This window comes from Diuraphis noxia, unplaced genomic scaffold (genome assembly GCF_037042655.1).
Source record: "Diuraphis noxia isolate RWA-SAM2 unplaced genomic scaffold, SU_Dnox_SAM2 contig0001, whole genome shotgun sequence".
NCBI lineage: Eukaryota > Metazoa > Arthropoda > Insecta > Hemiptera > Aphididae > Diuraphis > Diuraphis noxia.
Window position 1 is genome coordinate 88972357 of NW_028301711.1, and position 18581 is coordinate 88990937.

Sequence of the window (18581 nt, forward strand, 5' to 3'; positions counted from 1 at the left end):
GACCAAGTATTTCGATACTCAACAAACACCTTAATCTATCCATTAATCGAAAAAAAAATATGAGAAGAATAATCCTTTGTAATGCTAACATGAATTTTGTTGCATTTGATATGGGATAGGTTTAGAGGAAATTAGTAGGTATCTAACTAAGCATTGACGTTATCTGAGTTAAGGTTAACGAACAAAAAAAATTCGAAAATCCTCTAAAGAATATAGTTAGCGGTGAAAATAATGTTTGCCGGTTACGGGACTTAGTTGCCACCACAATATCACCCTCTCACTACCTTTACCCACGAAAACGATAAAGGCAGAAGCAATGGGCGATTGGGGCGGTGCGCGCACGGCCGAATAACCCCAGAATGCTGTGGCTGAGTATAGAAGAGCCCCCACCCTCCACCGCGGTATGTACTTTATGGCGGTGCGCGTGCGTCGCTAGGGGAGGATAACTCTCGTCTTCCTTCTCGACACTTTATATTTCTATATATATATATATATATATATATATATATATATATATATATATATATATATATATGTATATATATACAATTTGTCCGTTGTTGGTTAATCCCGCCTCCTACTCCAATTCTAACCACCCCTTCCAACGATCGCCACGGGTATACTTTGAGTGAACTCGCAAATAATCGTTGCCACGCACACTTCTTGCGAAAAATGACGGTGTTATCTGCCCCGTCAGTTAAACGTCGCCATTGTAGCTTTAACCCCCCCCCCCCCTCCCTAATCACTAAACTTTTGCTTTTCTCCGCTCCAGACATGCTTTTATAATATATAATATGATGTCGATGTATAGTGCAGTGGCATGGCGAATTTCATTAAGTTATGAGGCACAGTTATATTGTCAGACCAACCACCCACTCCACACATCACAAAAAACATTAAAAAATTTTTTTATGATAAAATATATTTATTCATTTAAATAATAATGCTTTTTTAACACATCAGATGATCTTTGAGGACACCCACCACCCCTCAAACTGAGGCGAGTGCCTCAAACATAGTCTTTCGTCACGCCACTGGTATAGTGTATACTGTAAAGTATGGTAAAGCCAATCGAGGACAACTGATTATAGACTTTCTTGGACCAAGGGTATTATTTTAATAATATTAGGCTCTGACGAGGTCGTTAGGTTAGGATACTCTGCGTTGAGAAGATTAGTGATCTTCGTGATAACTGTAACTAAGTTATGGATACATATTAGACGGTCAGTTCTATTTACATTGGAGATGTATAAATGATTTACAGTTGAAAAGTTGACGGAAATATAAAATAATATAATAATATTGTATCCAATTGCTTAAAACAAAATTTATTTTAATCGACTTGCAAAACGGTAGGTATACATTCGTACTTGAAATTAGAGAATAGGTACTGCAAGTACAGCATTCGATCGGATCACTAGCTGTTTTGAATTGGATTTAAAAACCTACTTGTGATTATAATACAATGTACGGTACTATTCGCGTCACCCGAATTAATCATTTGAATAAATGTTGAAGACGAAGTCGCGAGTTCGACGGCTATGCAAATTTTTCGCGATCGATATTTCGTTAGGAGGTGTATCTACCTATATATTATATGTATATTATTATTATTATAAGTAGGTAGCTTTGCAGTGCGGTTTTTGTTAGTTCCGCGCAAACCGGTCATGGTCTCTCTTCACTCTCAGTCAGATTGTCTCTGTTTCTCTCGCTGTTTCCACTGATCGTGCGGCAACCACATACCTAAGCTTCGGTCCGGTTTTCAGACGAAATAATATTATAATATTGAATTCGGTACCCGCTTTGCCTGGCCGCGGCGGCGCGTTCGTGACACGGAACAATACGTACGCGCGGCCCGCCGACTGCTTAATAATAATATTATAATAGGCGTGGGTAGGCACTATATACATACAGTTCTCCGGCTACTATACTATATAATATTCCGGTGCATATACCCTCCGCCGCGTACCTCACACAATACCTATATTACATTATATTATATTATATTAACGACGACCGAATATTCGTATTATTATTATTATTATTATTATTATATCGTGATAAAAACGCATCCGTTTGCGCACGTATTGGTTAGTACACTGTCGTAAAACTAATGCATCTCGTGCGAGGTCACGTTTTCCGCCCGCCGCGGCTGTTACATATTATATAAAGCGAACGGCCGCCGCGAAAAGGGATAGCTCCCGGAATAAATTGTCTTCGTAAAATATTCGTCGCCGTCCCGCGCTCATAGAATATTATAATATTATGTTTAATAATACCACATATGCGTAGACGCGGACGTTTTTCTTAACGACGATTATGGCGCGTGTATAGCATAATAAATACAATCACGGCATATAGTTCAAGACGACAATAAATATAATATTGTATTGTGCACAGAGTGTATAATAATTATATATAGGTATATATTATATATGATAAATTACAATATTACATTATCATATTATTATACGCACCATGACGTGTACGGATTTCGAACGATGCATCTCTCGCCGACGCCACTCGGTCGGTTAATATTATATACCTATTACCTACCTGGTTCTTGGGTGTACGCCCGATCGCGTGTAAAACCGTCATTGGAAAATTGTTTGAGCGTGCGCACGCAAAAAATACTTGCTTATATAATTTCGATGTTACTTTGCCTCAAGTCACAGTGGCATAATATAGCTAAATTTGCAGTGTCATAAATATAATATTATTATATTTCAATAATAATATCTCGGAGTAGAATCGATGTAGAGATTTTCCTTGACGAGGAAATTTTAGCATGTTACGATGCATCCATAACTCGTCCGTCACATATATACAGTTAAAAACAAAAATAGTGTAACTAGAACAAAAAACAACATTGTGTTAGATGTTCTCTCACTAATCACGTGTACCTATATAATAGCTGATTGTATTTTGTTTCATCTTCTCTCCTAAATTAAAAAGGCTCACAAATTATATTGTACTAAGTTCGGTACGTGTGGACTGTGGATGGATTTTATTTTCGTTAGCGCACAGCAGACAAAGAAACTAGGTTAAAGCCGGCGTTTGAAATAAAATCGATATGCTTAGGACTTAGTGGAGGCGGAATACGGCCAAAGTTTTTTTTATGTTTACACAATGCGTAAACGACCGGCACTCCGCTACTCATCGGTCATCGGCTCGTCGCGTATACGGCTTCACGACAAACTCCACGAAATTGATACGTGCATATATTATGTATACATATAAGTACGGCGTGATAATCCTCTGCCGCCGCAGTGCCAATCGAGTCGAGTCGTTTCGTGAAAAACCGTCGCTGCAGAGCTTATACTATTACTCGTGTTCTTGTAACGTCATTTTCCATCAGGGATGTTTCCTAGCTGTAGTGACGTTTTTTTATTATACCAATAATCTATAGTATGGCCGCAGTTAGTTCCTCAACCACTTTGTCATGAGTCGTAGTTTTACAACAATATATTTTGGGATATGTGTTCAAGGAGCACCACCCGAATTTCTTGCCATCTTTTATTGGAGTGTGTCCGAGTTCCATGCCACCTCTAAGATTTGTATGTTAAAATTGCATATCGTGTATACTAAATAAAAAATAATTTTACATGTTATATTTCAAATAAATAATGATATTATACAATTTCAGGAATAGAATATCACAATTTCAACAGAATATATAATAAAAAAATAATTAAGATAATATTTTTTAATTATAAAACATATCTAAATGGCAAATATATAATAATAATGATAATAATACCAGGCACATTATCTTTTTTTAATAATTATATCATTTTGTAAAAAGGTCATTACTAATCAATTAATATATTAAATAAAGCAATATTTTAGTCTAGAAACTTATCAGTTGTAACAACCATATCATAAAACGTTCTTATACATGAATTTAGAATAGTTATATATAATAAACATGTAAGTAGGTACAACTCAAAAATGGTGTAGATAGCGCTTGATGCAAAATTTGACCCACAAATATATGATTATTATATCAAAACAACATTGTCTCAGTAAAAAAATCACTTTACACGTACACCGGGCTATAAATAATGTCTAAAAAATCTAAATTCGCCCGACAACAATAAGTTTCGGACTTCCGTCATCATACGGAAATACAAGTTACAGTTCGAACATTTTAACAAAACAGATTCTTGATTAAACGAGTGCGCCGATTAACTATTACTTGTAACTAAATTAAAAAAAAAAAAAACAGGATACAGTGCCGGATACACCCCTCACGAATATCATATTATACCAATATATAGGTTACCATCTCTTATTTTACCCAAATCTCGGTTTTAACATACGTACAATATTATTGTAATATACAGATATTATGTACTATCATGATATATAATATTATATGGGCGTGATGATGTGTTTCAGGTGTGGTTCAAGAATCGGAGGGCTAAATGCCGGCAACAGGTGAAGCAGAATCAGCAGCAACACCACAACGGCACTGGAGCGGATAAGACGGCGTCGTCGAGGAACAACAACTCGACCGGCAACAACGGCCAGAAGTCTTCGGGGAAATCGTCGGGCGGTGGAGGAAACGCGCCGGTCAACAACAACAATAAAATGTCGCCAACGATAAACGGCGGTGTCGGCGGTGTTGGCAGCGGCGGTGGTGGCGGTGGCGGTGGCGTGACGAGTTCGACGGCCGGCAACTCGCCCGTGTCCACCGGCACGTCGCTGTCGTCCAGTCGACAGTCGCCGCCCGGCGGTGGTTCGTCGTACATCAAACCGATACTGAGCGGCACGCCACCACAACAGCCGTCTGCCGTGTACCTCCCGAGTTCCGGTAAGCCGAACGGTCGCATTTGTATATATATGTATTACAATACGGCCCTTAACCGTTTACCCACCCACACACTCGTATACGTATAGCTCTTAGAAGCCACGTGACCTCATAACGCAACGACCACATCCTCGAGGGAGTAATGATGTGTTGTGATGCGTGCGGACCGTTTTCCTTACGATACACGTTACCCGACAGCACAAATACCGTATGCTGCAGGAACAACAATATTATCGTATAGGCGTGCCATCAATTTATTTTTAATGCGCGCGGTGAGCTTACAATTCGAAAAGTGGGTGGCGTAGAAGGGGCCTGCTGCGTGTACTGCTATAATTTAGTGACGCCCCGGGGACTTATTGTATAGGGTCATATATCCGGGCCCGCCTATATCCATACACACGGTCTCTGCAGTACAAATATATTTGTATAATCACGACGGGGGATTTAAACATCACGTTTATTTAAGTTTTGCCTACATTTCAGCGGGTTAGAAAACTATTATCGCGATATCCCTAGCTTGTCAAATGTAAATTTATTTTTTCTCTGTAATACCGTTTCTTTTATGGTCTTGCATTCTTCACTATGATACACAATTTTATATTGTTTTTCCTTTTCCGTGGTTCGTTTAATTTTCTCGACATCTCGTTGCTTTTTTTTCCACTAATGTGCGTATAGTGGTAACGTTTTGAAATTTTTATTATCGCGCAGGTGGTGGAGGTAATACGCCGGGATCAATATGGAGCCCCGCCATCACGGAACCACCATCGGGACTGGTGGACTTGCACCACCACAGCACCAGGTCGTCTCCAGTAGGCTCTAACGGAGGCTACTCGACTAATGGCAGCACCGGTGGTAACTGTTATTCATCTCATCACCACCATCACCAACCGCATCATCACCATCCGCACCACCATCACGCGGCGGCACATCATCACCAGAACTACGGTGGTTACTACTCGAACATGGATTATCTGGCGCCACCACCGACAATGTCATCGCATCAAACAGCCGTGAGTTGGCATGAATTTCTTCATTAACATTATAATATTTTTATTACAACCATCAATTGTGTTTGTACAGTGCCACGGTACAATTTCTAGGCTATCTCACTTAATTCGATGTATGTAATCTCTCATCTTTTACCATTCAATAATTTATTTAGCATTTTTTTGTTTTTGTTTTTGTTTTTTTTTTTTTTAAATAGTTTTTAGATCAAAAAATTTAGTCAGAGATTTTACTGAATATTTAATACTTGAAATAGGTGTTCTGAGCCCACGGGCTATGACCGTCTAGTTTGAGATTCAAAGTGACTCAAAGTACCCTTCCGAAATAAACCCCAATTATTATGGCGTTAGACATACACTTTGAAGTTCAGCCACACACGCAATCATTCCACAGCAGAAAGAGTTGTGACTTTAGGAAGGGTAAAATCTAGATCTCTCGAACACTATGTGTACACAGTGGTTGGGGTGAACGAATAAGGGTGTTGTAATGTGTACCTAAAGGAAAACCAATCTCGATCAAGGGTGAATGGTTGCAGGATTGTACGGGTGTTGAACACACCACGTCACATGGAAATATGCATAAACCAAATACGCAAATACGATATGCAACTTAACGGGGTGACTGGAATAAATCCATCAGTCTGTACTCGTAATCTCTGCTTATATTAACGTAATAACGAACAAGAAATATTTAATAAATAATTTTGTCTCACGTTGAATAAATACGCAGCGTTTACGCTTGGAAAAAATGTTCAAACATCCTTCACACGTGGACTGTAGCGCAGTTGGCACATACGATAGTGCACATATTAGGTGGCTTGGAAATGATATATAATTAGGAGTTGAGATGAACTTTAGTATATTTTATTGATACACTGAACCCTTGCTAGAAAGATTGCCTATGGCCCGATTTATTCCGTAATCCGGTCGATTCTTCGCGATTGGCTGTCGGTAAAGAAACTAACCGAGTGGGAGCATAAGCACCCCCGCAGGTTTTAAATCATCCGTTCTAAACTGTGTTAAATCAAATTATAAAATTGTCACCCGTAAAACTATACCATAAACCTAATTTAATATCATCCTCGATTTATAGCCTCCCTATTGTCGAGTGTATATGTGACAAGTTGACAATCAGTCGATTTCTCACATCATAATATTTTATAATTTAAAATATCATCTTCGATTACAATAGCAAATGTGTTTCGTTTTGTGTTCACAGGAGAACGGTTCGGAGTCAGCATGGGTGAAGCGCGAAGACGCGTCGTCGTGGTTTTACAACTCGGCGGGCTGGGAACGTAAGTAGACAACTGAAACCAGGACCGGGGCTGTTGCACGCCACCATCGCTGCCGCCTCCGTCTTCCCGCAACGCTGCCGCTCATCATCCGCGGTGGATAGAGATGCATATTTTCGCGGGGTGTCCTACACATAAGTGCATGTATATAAATTATCATATTCACACAGATGCCGAAGATGACGACAGCAGCTGCCTGAAAACCACACAAAGATTATACGATAATATGAAAAATAAATGTGCCGTCATCATTTAATCGAATTTTCGACTCGCGTGCGTACGCCAGACGTCTGTAATATAAAATTATGATAATGTAATATTGTGATAATTGAATTCAGTGTGGATGCGCGTTCGTTTACTGCACCGGTTCACGGATCGATATATCTACGATGTACAAGAGTAAATTATAACGCGTTGTACAGGATCAAGTAGAACAGCTCTAACGCAGAAAAATTATACAATTATGTTATCGTATTTATTAAAACATGTGTGCGTGTAAACGTTAACGTGTATAAATGACGTGTAATAATATTACAAAGTGCAGTGAAGCCTCTCTCACTATATTATATATTGTATGTGTACCAATATTAAAAAATAAGATTGTTTAAAATTTCAATTAGATACCTTTAAACAGTAGACTTTATAACAAGAGTTTTACCACACAAACATATTCTTATACACGTTTCATGTAAACGTCAAATTGTTTATAGGATTTGTATAGTTTACAGATAAATCTATTAATTTTTTTCTCTCAAAGGTTTCACTGCTTTTATAATAGTAATGCGAATGTCGTGTGTAAAATAAATCTTCAGTGATCTCGTTTAACTTGTTAATTTTCGAAACAAACCGTATGTTGTACTTGCAATGAACCTATATACGCGTCGGTGATTCGTCAACTTACATGAGTCATGTATAATTATATATATATTATCGATTGATCGGATAATTTTGGATTTAACTTACCGCATAAACGATACATAGGTGGAAATCTATTAAAATGTTAAAGGAACACTTTCAATATTATGTGAACATGAGGGAGGGGGCTAATCCGATTTCCGTCTATGTTAGATTATCTAAAATATACTAATAACCGATCAAAACGATAACAGAATAACTAGCAAATTATGTTTATTTGCACTTGTATACCGATAAATCCTAGAATAGGTCCTAAAATCCTGTAAATAAAAATATTTATCCAATAGAAGAAAAAGCATATCTCTATTGTAAAAGTAATAAAAAACGTTAAACTAACGTATTAATTTAACTGTTGTTACGCGTATCGGTTATAATATAATAACATAGGTACCAATACTATACTAGGTACCTATGTAAGAATTAAACTAGGTTTTAGCCGATTGTTCGATCGATTATTTACGAGCCAGTCGATAACCGATGATTTATTATGAAATTGCATAATCCCCCAGCACAATACACGACCACCCCTCAGCCACGCCCATAAACCAACGTATAATATGTACACATACACGATCGTATATTATTTTATTGTCGGACGTTAAACTGAACGCGAGATGATGTACACACGCTAATATAACGAAATGATAAGCCAGGGGCGCGGTTTCAGATTTTCGATAGGGGTCTGACTACTTAATAAGCGACCCACTTTTTTTTTCTACATTGCCGGGGGATTTGCAGCGCATGATAAAAAGGTTAAAAAGCACAGCTATTTTAAGCCATTGTCACGTCATGACTGATAATCACTAAAAGTTAACTTTTTATTATCCTTTGCTCCTAGCTTCCGTCTAATTGCCACAAATTTTGAATAGGAAAACACTGATATACGTAGTCGACTCATCAATGATGTTGCTCAATGATTGTTTTGCATATCCGGGCTACAGGGAAAATAAGTCACCTGAATGGCAGCGACCTCACCTATATAGCGTATTTATGGGGTTGGAATATTTTGGAAAAGTGTTTAGTTTTTCTAAAACAATATAGCTGGTAAATTCTAATGACTAGCGTCTTTTTTTTTTAATTACATTTTGTGTAATTAAACTGCAGATGGCACAGACCACAAATTGATTTATAGTGGCTTATGTCAGCCCAGGTTATCATAATCGTTTTTCAAATTCCTAACCAATACGGCTGTTTGCAATTTTTTTTTGAAAGTTGTCATATCGAATTTGGAAGATCAAAAAAAATGAAATAACTAGAGTCCGTTCTACAATCAAATAGAAGTATAATAGGTACAATAGGTACATATATTTCATTAAAAAGTTGTTTATAAAAGTTTTTAAAGATTTATAAGAACATTTAAATATTATATTATATTATATATTTTATACGTCTACTGAAATCGTTTTTATAATATGACTGTTTTCATATTTATCATCAAGTTTCGTTCAGTTATTATAGATCTAGTTTTCTGAAAATCAAGATAATTATACAGCCTATACCCAACAAAATATAGTATTTTATAGATGTATAATGCAAAACATGTCATAATGTTTTTTTGGAAATCAACGATTGTATTTTAGTTTAGACAAAATTATATCGGTGTTTGTAGGTCGGATTCCAAATCTTATAAATAAACAACATTCGATAGACAAGTTTTTCAAATTTTTTGTATTTTATTATTATTACTACTACTATTTTTACTATTATTATTATTATTATTATTATTATTATTATTATTATATGCATGTACATATTATATGTGGTGTGAATTTGGGGAGCGATATTTTTTTTTTATGTTGAAGGGTTTAGTCCCCACTTCTATTAGGCCAACCCTTATTTCCGCCAAAACTCCATACTCTCTAAAACAGCGCCCCTGCAAAAACTCCCAGGCCTATTATCGAAAATGGACAGACAATAACACCAGATGTGTATAAAACGCGTAATCTTTTCAAAAACAATCGGGCCGACGTACTCGTTCCTTTTCGTATACCTGAATCTTTTTTTTTTATTCCTCTAACACTTTTACAATAATATTTTTCATCATTTATCGGACCGTCTTACAAACCACACATTTAGTCCAGCACCAAAAATTATTTCATCTACATAAGTTCTGAGATTTTTAAACGGCCTTCGAGTCAAATTCCAATGACTATTCGGGTCATCAATTATTTACATACAGTTATGTCGGAAATAATGATATAATTAGTATAGGAAACAGTGGAGTATCCAGGGGGAGGGCTGAGGGGGCTGAAGCCCCCCCCCCCCGAAATGTTAATAAAATTTAAAAATTATTTCAATGGTCTACAATATTCACTCAAAAAGTCTTAAATTGTATTTTACTAATTTTAAATTGTCATCTTTATTTTGTTAGTTTTCTATATAGCTTCGGCCGTGCTAATAGGTATTTAATGCACCGCTGTGTAAAAAATTGATTTCCCCCCCCCCCCCCCCCCCCCCCCCCGGAAAAAAAATCTTGGCTACGCCGCTGATAGGAAATACTTTGTTACAAGTCATACATGCGGGTATGATGTTAAAAAAAAAGTTTCTACCTTATTATGAACTCGGCCAGTATTGTGATTAATGATTAGTAATAGTAAGGACTCCGGTTGAACAGTAAGCCGTATCTATCAACACGTTCACGACCGCATGTCAACTATTGTTGACATGGGGGATCTTACAAAAAACCAATGTCAACTATAGTTGACATGCAGCCTATTGAAGTATATAGGGTTTCCTGATACGTGGTTTTTTTTAACACCCAAATAAATTTTTGGTTTTTTTCAACACATTTTTCTTTATCATTCAGTATCGTTGGTTTTTGAATAACTTCACTAGATCGTGTTTTACTTAATTTAATAAATTTTCATAAAACGAGGGTGGTTTTTTTAAGGATACACAAAAAAACCACATTTACAACTCCGTTAAAAAAATCGTACATTATTTTCGAAAAATCGGTAAAGGTACTTATACATATTTCCATTCTTTAAATAATTACTTTTTAACAATATCTTAACAAACTCGGTTGGTAGTTACGCAATGTTTTTGTTTAAATAGTTTAAATTGGATTTCCAAACAACCGTTTAAAATAATTTTTATTATAATATTAAATCTTTTTTTTTTCATTTTATTATATAATATATAAATATAAAATAAACATTTAAGTGGTGGATTTGTGCCCACCCGCCCCATCAAGTTTACGTGCTCACCCGTTATTAATGACGATTACGCGAGGGCGATGTTGTTTATTACTCGACATTATCATGTAAATATTGAATCGGATAAAAAAAATTATATAAAAAAAAAAAAATGTTTGTTCATGTGTAAAAAATAATAATAAATGTTGTGTAAATTTCTCCATATATATTATATAGGTATATATTATTATATAAATATTGTATTAAGCAAATGGTAATGAAATCTTTTTTTTTTAGTATATTATTATAAAAACATAAATTTTAGATAATTATTTGCAAGTTGTATAATATTCTTACGTTGAAAACAATATTATAATATATATATTATGTGTATAAAATATGTGTAAATTAGAATCGGTCTTTCTTTTTAAAGACACGAACTGTGTTCCAAATTTTGTTTTTTTTCCGCAATTAGTTTGGTCGTATTACATAACATTATTATAATACACTATATCTATATATTATATATAAATATCATATTATATTGTACATTATTACGGTTAAGAAATAATAAATTATGCAAATTATTTTATAGTGTAAAATAAAAACTCAATCTACCATAATATAAACGTTGTACCTGTATTATATATAAATATCATTATTAATATTGTACCACTCAAATTTTAATTTTAGTCATTGGTACAGCGTAAGGATACGTGGTATAATTCGATCATTAGTATAATATTATATAAAAAACGGTGTTGAGAAACATAGGTGCAGACCACATTAGAATAGTAGGTAACAGTTAACAACAGTTGTCATTATCATCGAAATCATAATAATTAATAATATACAAGGTAACCATTTAATGGGTAAACTAACAATTTCGAAAAGTATAAGATTTTTTAATTTTTTTTTATACTTTTAGATTTATATTTTATGTTTTTCTAAAACCATATTTAATTTAATTTTTTTTACCCTTATTTATTGATGAAACCACTATCGATTTTAAATTTTCTAATAGTAACATATAATAAAAAGATGACGAATCAATATAATCATTTTTTTTTTTTATGAATTCACGCATTAACATTTTTAATTTTCGTGCATTTATTCATTGGCGATACAGTTACTCAAATTGTTGGTAGTTGAAGGATGAGCTGTCATATGTCACAAAAGATATTTCTCAGATCAAAAAAAAGTCTGTTGATCTTAAATTGTTAAATGTAATTTTTCATGTTGGGGGTCGCATCGTTCGCCCTAAAACGTAGGTAAATGCGGAATTGTTTATACTATTTCTTCGATCCTAAAAACCAGGAGATATAGCTGATAAACTCGATAGTGTTCGACCTAAATTAACTACAAAATTGATAACCGTTGTAATTTGTACCTGATTAATGGAATGTCCCTATATATGCTAATTTGACCATTAAAGCTACGTCTTGTTGACTTTGGCTGTCGCACCTGCATTGTCTTCACTACACTCAATTTTTATCATTTAATTATTTGGTTATGTTTATGTTATTTTTAATTTATTAAATACTCAACTACTCGAGTTAATTTCAATGAAGTTTAAAAATCAAGTCTGACATTCTGCATTCAAGAAGAAAACAAATCCTAATAACATATAGTAAACTAAAAAAATGTTAAATGAAAATTTTACGTGCTATTGTATATTTTTAATCTTAACAAAATATTATACAATTTTATTAAGTTAAATTAAGCTAAAAACATCAAATCGATCATTGGTACTTATGTAAATGTTTGATAAAATGTATGTTTTTGATTAACAAAAAAATAATCTATAATAATCATAAATTGTTCACCTTCATTATTCTGCATGGTACAATATTATAGTTAAATAACTAATCAGCTAATGTGTAATAATATTAAATAGGCACCTATAAGTCTTTATCCTAATATTTAGGTATCATAAAAATATATTTATTCAAAATGTATATTTTGTATTAGTGTTTTGCGACGGAATATTTTCTTCTGTTTGATTGTTGTTCTTGGCCATATTTTATTACCGCCAACTAAATCTAAGTTAAAATATTATTTGTACCATTTTAAAATTTCACTGTATGCTTTAAAGTTAGAGATTAAGTTGAGCTTTTTTCAATATTTTGAATACATGTTATGATTTTAACGCATATACCTATTGATATGTCTGTATATCATCTAATTTGGAATAGATTTATCATAGTCCTGGGATTTTAAATTACGGTACATTTTTAAAAGGCGACTATCTAGAAGGTCTTCTATCACATTTTACAAATATTTGGCGACTGTCAAAGATAAATAGATAATCCTCCATCTGAATCATATATATTCATGGATTCTAAGTCACTTTCTAGCGTAGGTACTACGTTGCTTTATTTTAATCAATATGCTAGAAATATTTTATGTAGGTATAGGTAGTTATAAGAGTAAATTTTAAAAAAAGTGTGTATAATGACAAATCCTTAATTTTAAACCTAAATTCAGGGATGTGAATAAATTATTTCAAGTTACTGTCTAGTGTAGGGGCGACCAAACTTTTTTTGGTCACGATCTACTAAAAATATATACTTCACCTTTGAGGATCGACTTTTATAGATGATTTTTTTTTTATTGTTGAATAACTTTTATAATTGTTTTACTATTTCACAGATTTGAAATGATTTTTTATTCTTAGCTAAAACATGACTAATTCGAAATAAAGCAATTGATGCTGATTTTGATTTTAAAACTGGTTTAGTGAAAATTAATTGTTGTTTATCAATTTTAAGTTTTAATTTTGCTTTTTACGTACTTCAGTTTCAGGAGGGAAATCTATTATATCAAATCTTGAGCGCGTAGTTCTAAAATAAATGTCTTTTTAGATTACCTATTTGTTGTGGATATTGTTATTTGACATATCAAACATATGCACTTGTCTGTCAACATTGTAAAAAATAAATCCCTTTCCCATTCTTGATGAAAATGATACGTTTTTTGTTTCTTATGTCGCTAATCCCATAGTTATAAATTTTAAAGAACTTAAATACGTTATTATAAATTTAATACAAAAGACACCGAATGAACAGAGTGAACAAAACATTTGTGAACATTTGTGAACGATAAAAATTTGACACACGGAACCCGATTAAAAAATAAAATAATTGTACAGATAAAACTAATCGACAATTCGATAAGTATTCGTGCACGTGTCCCTAAAAATAAATTCTAACATGATCGACTTTGAAACTGTCCTTGATCGACCGTTTGGCCGCCCCAAGTCTAGTGTAAATCCTTTGTTTATTTTATATACATACTAAAAAATACAAAAAGTATAATTAACACCGATATCATATACAAAGAAATTATTGAGTATGGTGTCTTTGATGATTCAGGTGTACACCGCCGACATTAAATTCAGATGGTTTATGATAAATTGATGAGGATATTTACTCATTTTAAAAATCTCTTCAGAGACGTATACAAAGCTACCCAGGTAACTAAGAATTAAATTATCTTTTATCGCTTATGATTTATTTAAATTAATACATAATATTCAACAATCTCATATGATACAACTGATGGAAGTTTAAAAATGTAGAACCATGTTGAAAATATCATTTTCACAATTAAACATAATCTTATTGAATATATTTTTTCAGTGCAATATGTATTTTAAAATTTATTATAACTTAAATAATATGTATATAACTGTCTTATTTTGATGATTTATTTTTTGAATGGTTAATTTTAGATTCCGAGCACAGCGATGAATGTATTGATTTTACAATGATGTGTGTTTAGATATTTATTTTTCTGTCTGTTAGCTTATCTGGTTAGAAAGTGAGTCTAGTTGGTGGGTTAGGAAGGCAGAAGTTTAAAATGCTCAGTAGTTTCTAAAAACGAAAGGAAAAACAAAAAATAATGGGAATATTTAGGTACACAAAATCGGATTTTGATTATATCGATGTTAGATATATTGTTTAAACTACTCTAAAAAAAATCATTGTAGATACATAAAACTTTCACTGAATTATTATATTGGCATCTTAAATGCTTGATAAAATTTTCAAAATATTTCAAATATTTCAAAGTTATTTATAGACATTTGAAATTTAAAATTCATTTTTCTATGAATCGAAATACAATTTTTTTCGTTTTAAAATTTAATGCTAGACTTCTAATAATATATTGTTAAAATGGAAATTAAATATTATTAAACATCATTATCACAATTTATTTTATAAGCATTTAAAGTTCAAATTTAAAAAAATACGTGAAATTCATGAAAATGTGCAAATTATTTTGAGTTGAAAATCCATAAAAAAATTATCTTTTAAAATCTGAGGTATAAAAATTCAATTTAAAATTCTTTATAAATTTCTCTGATTCTATCAATTTCAAATTTTACAAAGTTTTAATTTCAAATTTTTCTCAACATTGAATACCTACACTCAACTGATTTCTCTTGTACTAACCTATGGATATATTCTTATTTTATTGATATTCAAAAACCAATGACTTTAAGAACTTGAAGTTTTACACCATATGTTTGTTTGATAAATTCCTATAGGCGGTACTTAATACAATTTTCGAACTTCGTATAAAGTTTTAAAGTTTTAAAGTTTTTAGAGGTATCGAATTAATAAAATTCTTATTGATATTTATAACAGAAAAAAACTAAAAAACGGAAAATAATCTATAAATAGGTAGGTAACTGTAAGAAGGTTGAAATATTCAGAAAATTTTTCCAAGATTAAGAAATCGATAAAATGAACAAATGGTGAAAATTTCAAGTTTCTAAAGTCATTTGTTTTAGAATATCAACAAAATAAGAATTTTGGTAGGTATGTACAAAAGAAATTTTGGATAATCCAATGTTGTAAAAATTTGAGAATCAAACGCACGTAAAAATTTAATTTGACGTTTTACATTGGATAAAAGTACCGATGAATAATTTTAAATTGAATTTTTAAATCTTAGATTTAAGTAGATAAATATTTATGGAATTCCAACTCAAAATAATTTGTACAAATTCATGATTTTTACGTTTTTTTACAACATTTTAACTTTGAATGCTTAAAAAATAAATTGTGATTATGATTTTTAATTTTAATTTTAACAATATACTATTAAGAGTTTAGAATTAAATATTGAAGCTTTTTTGCCTAATGAATAAAATTTTATTGAAATTCATTGAAAAAAAATCCAAATTTCAAACGTCTATAAATAACTTGGAAATATTTGAAATAATTTGAAAAATTTATCAAGTACCTATATCAAAGGTTAATATACAATGAGAGTTGCGTGTATCCAAAAAGATTTGTTTTAGAGTTGAAACTATAAAAAATCTGAAATCGAGATTTTTCTCAAAATCTGATATTGCCAAAAATTACGGATATTTATTATTTTTTGTTTTTCCTTCCCTTTGCTTTTAAAACTACTGAGAATTTTAAACTTTTGCCTTCTCAACCCACCAACTGGATTCTCTAATAATAATTAATTAAAAAAACATTCATCATTGTAATATCATTACATTCATCGCTCCGCCGAGAATCTAAAATTAACCATCAAAGGTAAATAATGAACATAAGATTTATCAGTTATAATACTATGTATATCAAAAAAGTTATAGTAATATTTTAAATAAATGTTCATTTGAAAAATATATTCACTAATATCATTTTTTTTTTTTATTGATCTTTATAGCTTCGGCAACATGGGCCATTAGCTTTATACATAATTATACTATTACCTACTTAAAACTTCACTAATATAATGTTGAATTGTGAAAACAATATTTTCATTATAGCTCAAGTCATTAATTGTAGTAAAATTATTGAAATTATATCAGTTAAAACTTAGGGGATTAATGAATAAGCTTTATTTTAGATAAATCATAACTCATAACTGATAAGATAAGATAATTAATATAAATAAATATTAGAATCTAATATATCTTAATGCATATAGATAAAATATGATATTTAAAAAAAATACAAATACATGTCTAAAAATAATATATTGTCTTAATATGTTTAAATTTTAATAAATCTTAATTTATAAGATTAGATGATGAATATAATAATATATATTAGATTAATACACATTAATATTTAAAAATAAAAAATTGACACAAAATACTACAAATATATTACACTTATATATAAATATATTTATCTATTTATTTCTTAAAAATGTTTTAATTCGTATTAATCGTTAGGGATAAGAGTAGTTATTTAATATATTAATATGAATTAGTTTCTATTGTATTAGAATAGTATCTATATTAATGGAAAATGGTTTATAAATTATAAATAAAAAAATATACATACATATATAAATATATACACATAAAATATTGTAGATGTTTTAATTGAAATTAATCATTAGGGATAAGAGTAGATAATCAATATATTAATATACATAAGAATCTAATGTATATTAATGTTTATAAATAAAAAATTTTTTTTTTTAAAACATGCTTTTCTTAATTCTACTTAATACATGAACTAAAAAGTTGAAAATAAACTTACTTTTAAAACAATTTCTTAATGAAACTTCAAGGTTATCAAGATATTACTAAAAGAGTATCTAAAATGTATTTGTTACAAAATTTTTAAAGCTTGTGAATTACAAAAAACGAAAAGCGTGGGGCTCCTATGAGTCAAGAATATCTCTTACAAAATTGGAAGTATGATCAATAATCTTTAAAAAATTTATCATTAAGTTTATCTAATGATTCAGTTGTAGAGTGACTTTACATAGGAGTTATCATAAGTACCCCATGCTTTTCGTTTTTTGTACCTAATTCACAAGTTTCAAAATTATTCAACAAATACATTTTAGATACACTTTTAGTAATATCTTGTAAGTAATATAACCTTGGAGTTTCATTAAGAAATTGTTTTAAAAGTAAGTTTATTTTCAACTTTTTAGTTCATGTATTAAGTAGAATTAAGAAAAGCATGTTTAAAAAAAAATTTTTTTTTTTTATTTTCTACTTTTTAGTGATAACAATAAATTAGAAACAAAGGATTTTTTGTAAGCATAGTTTTTTTAATTTACGGAATATTCTAATATGCATACTATAAATAGTATAAATTAGTTTATTAAATTTTTTTTTTCATAGTAGGTAAGTAAATATGTAAGACTATATTAAAATTATTTCATTTTTCTCATTCTTTCCATTTCTTCGCGCGCGAGGGCATCAATATTGCATGGTGTTCTTCCCATCAGCTTTGAACAGTCTAATTGTGTAATTCTGAGGCCTTGCAAGGATTTCACTCTGCTAAGAGTAACGTAAGCTTGTCCTTTTGTAAAGAGCCTTGGTCCAAGATAAACGACAGCATGATCGATGGTGGAGCCCTGTAACTTGTGTGTGGTTACTGCCCACGACAAAATTACTGGCAACATTCTACGCTCAGCAGTACCATAACTGCGC

At 31.6% G+C, this 18581-nt stretch overlaps 1 protein-coding gene across 2 annotated transcripts in view; it reads left to right on the top strand.

Moving 5' to 3' along the window:
• Nucleotides 1-11373, top strand: part of oc (homeobox protein OTX2) — a 37007-nt gene extending 25634 nt beyond the window's left edge. For both annotated transcript variants that reach the window (XM_089215906.1, XM_089215905.1), the window contains exons 5-7: nt 4402-4816; nt 5522-5823; nt 7037-11373. In XM_089215906.1, the coding sequence (XP_089072032.1) occupies nt 4402-4816; nt 5522-5823; nt 7037-7120 (801 nt within the window). In that variant the 3' untranslated portion in view covers nt 7121-11373. The remainder of the gene's footprint in view (nt 1-4401; nt 4817-5521; nt 5824-7036) is intronic.
• The last annotated feature ends 7208 nt before the right edge of the window (nt 11374-18581 follow it).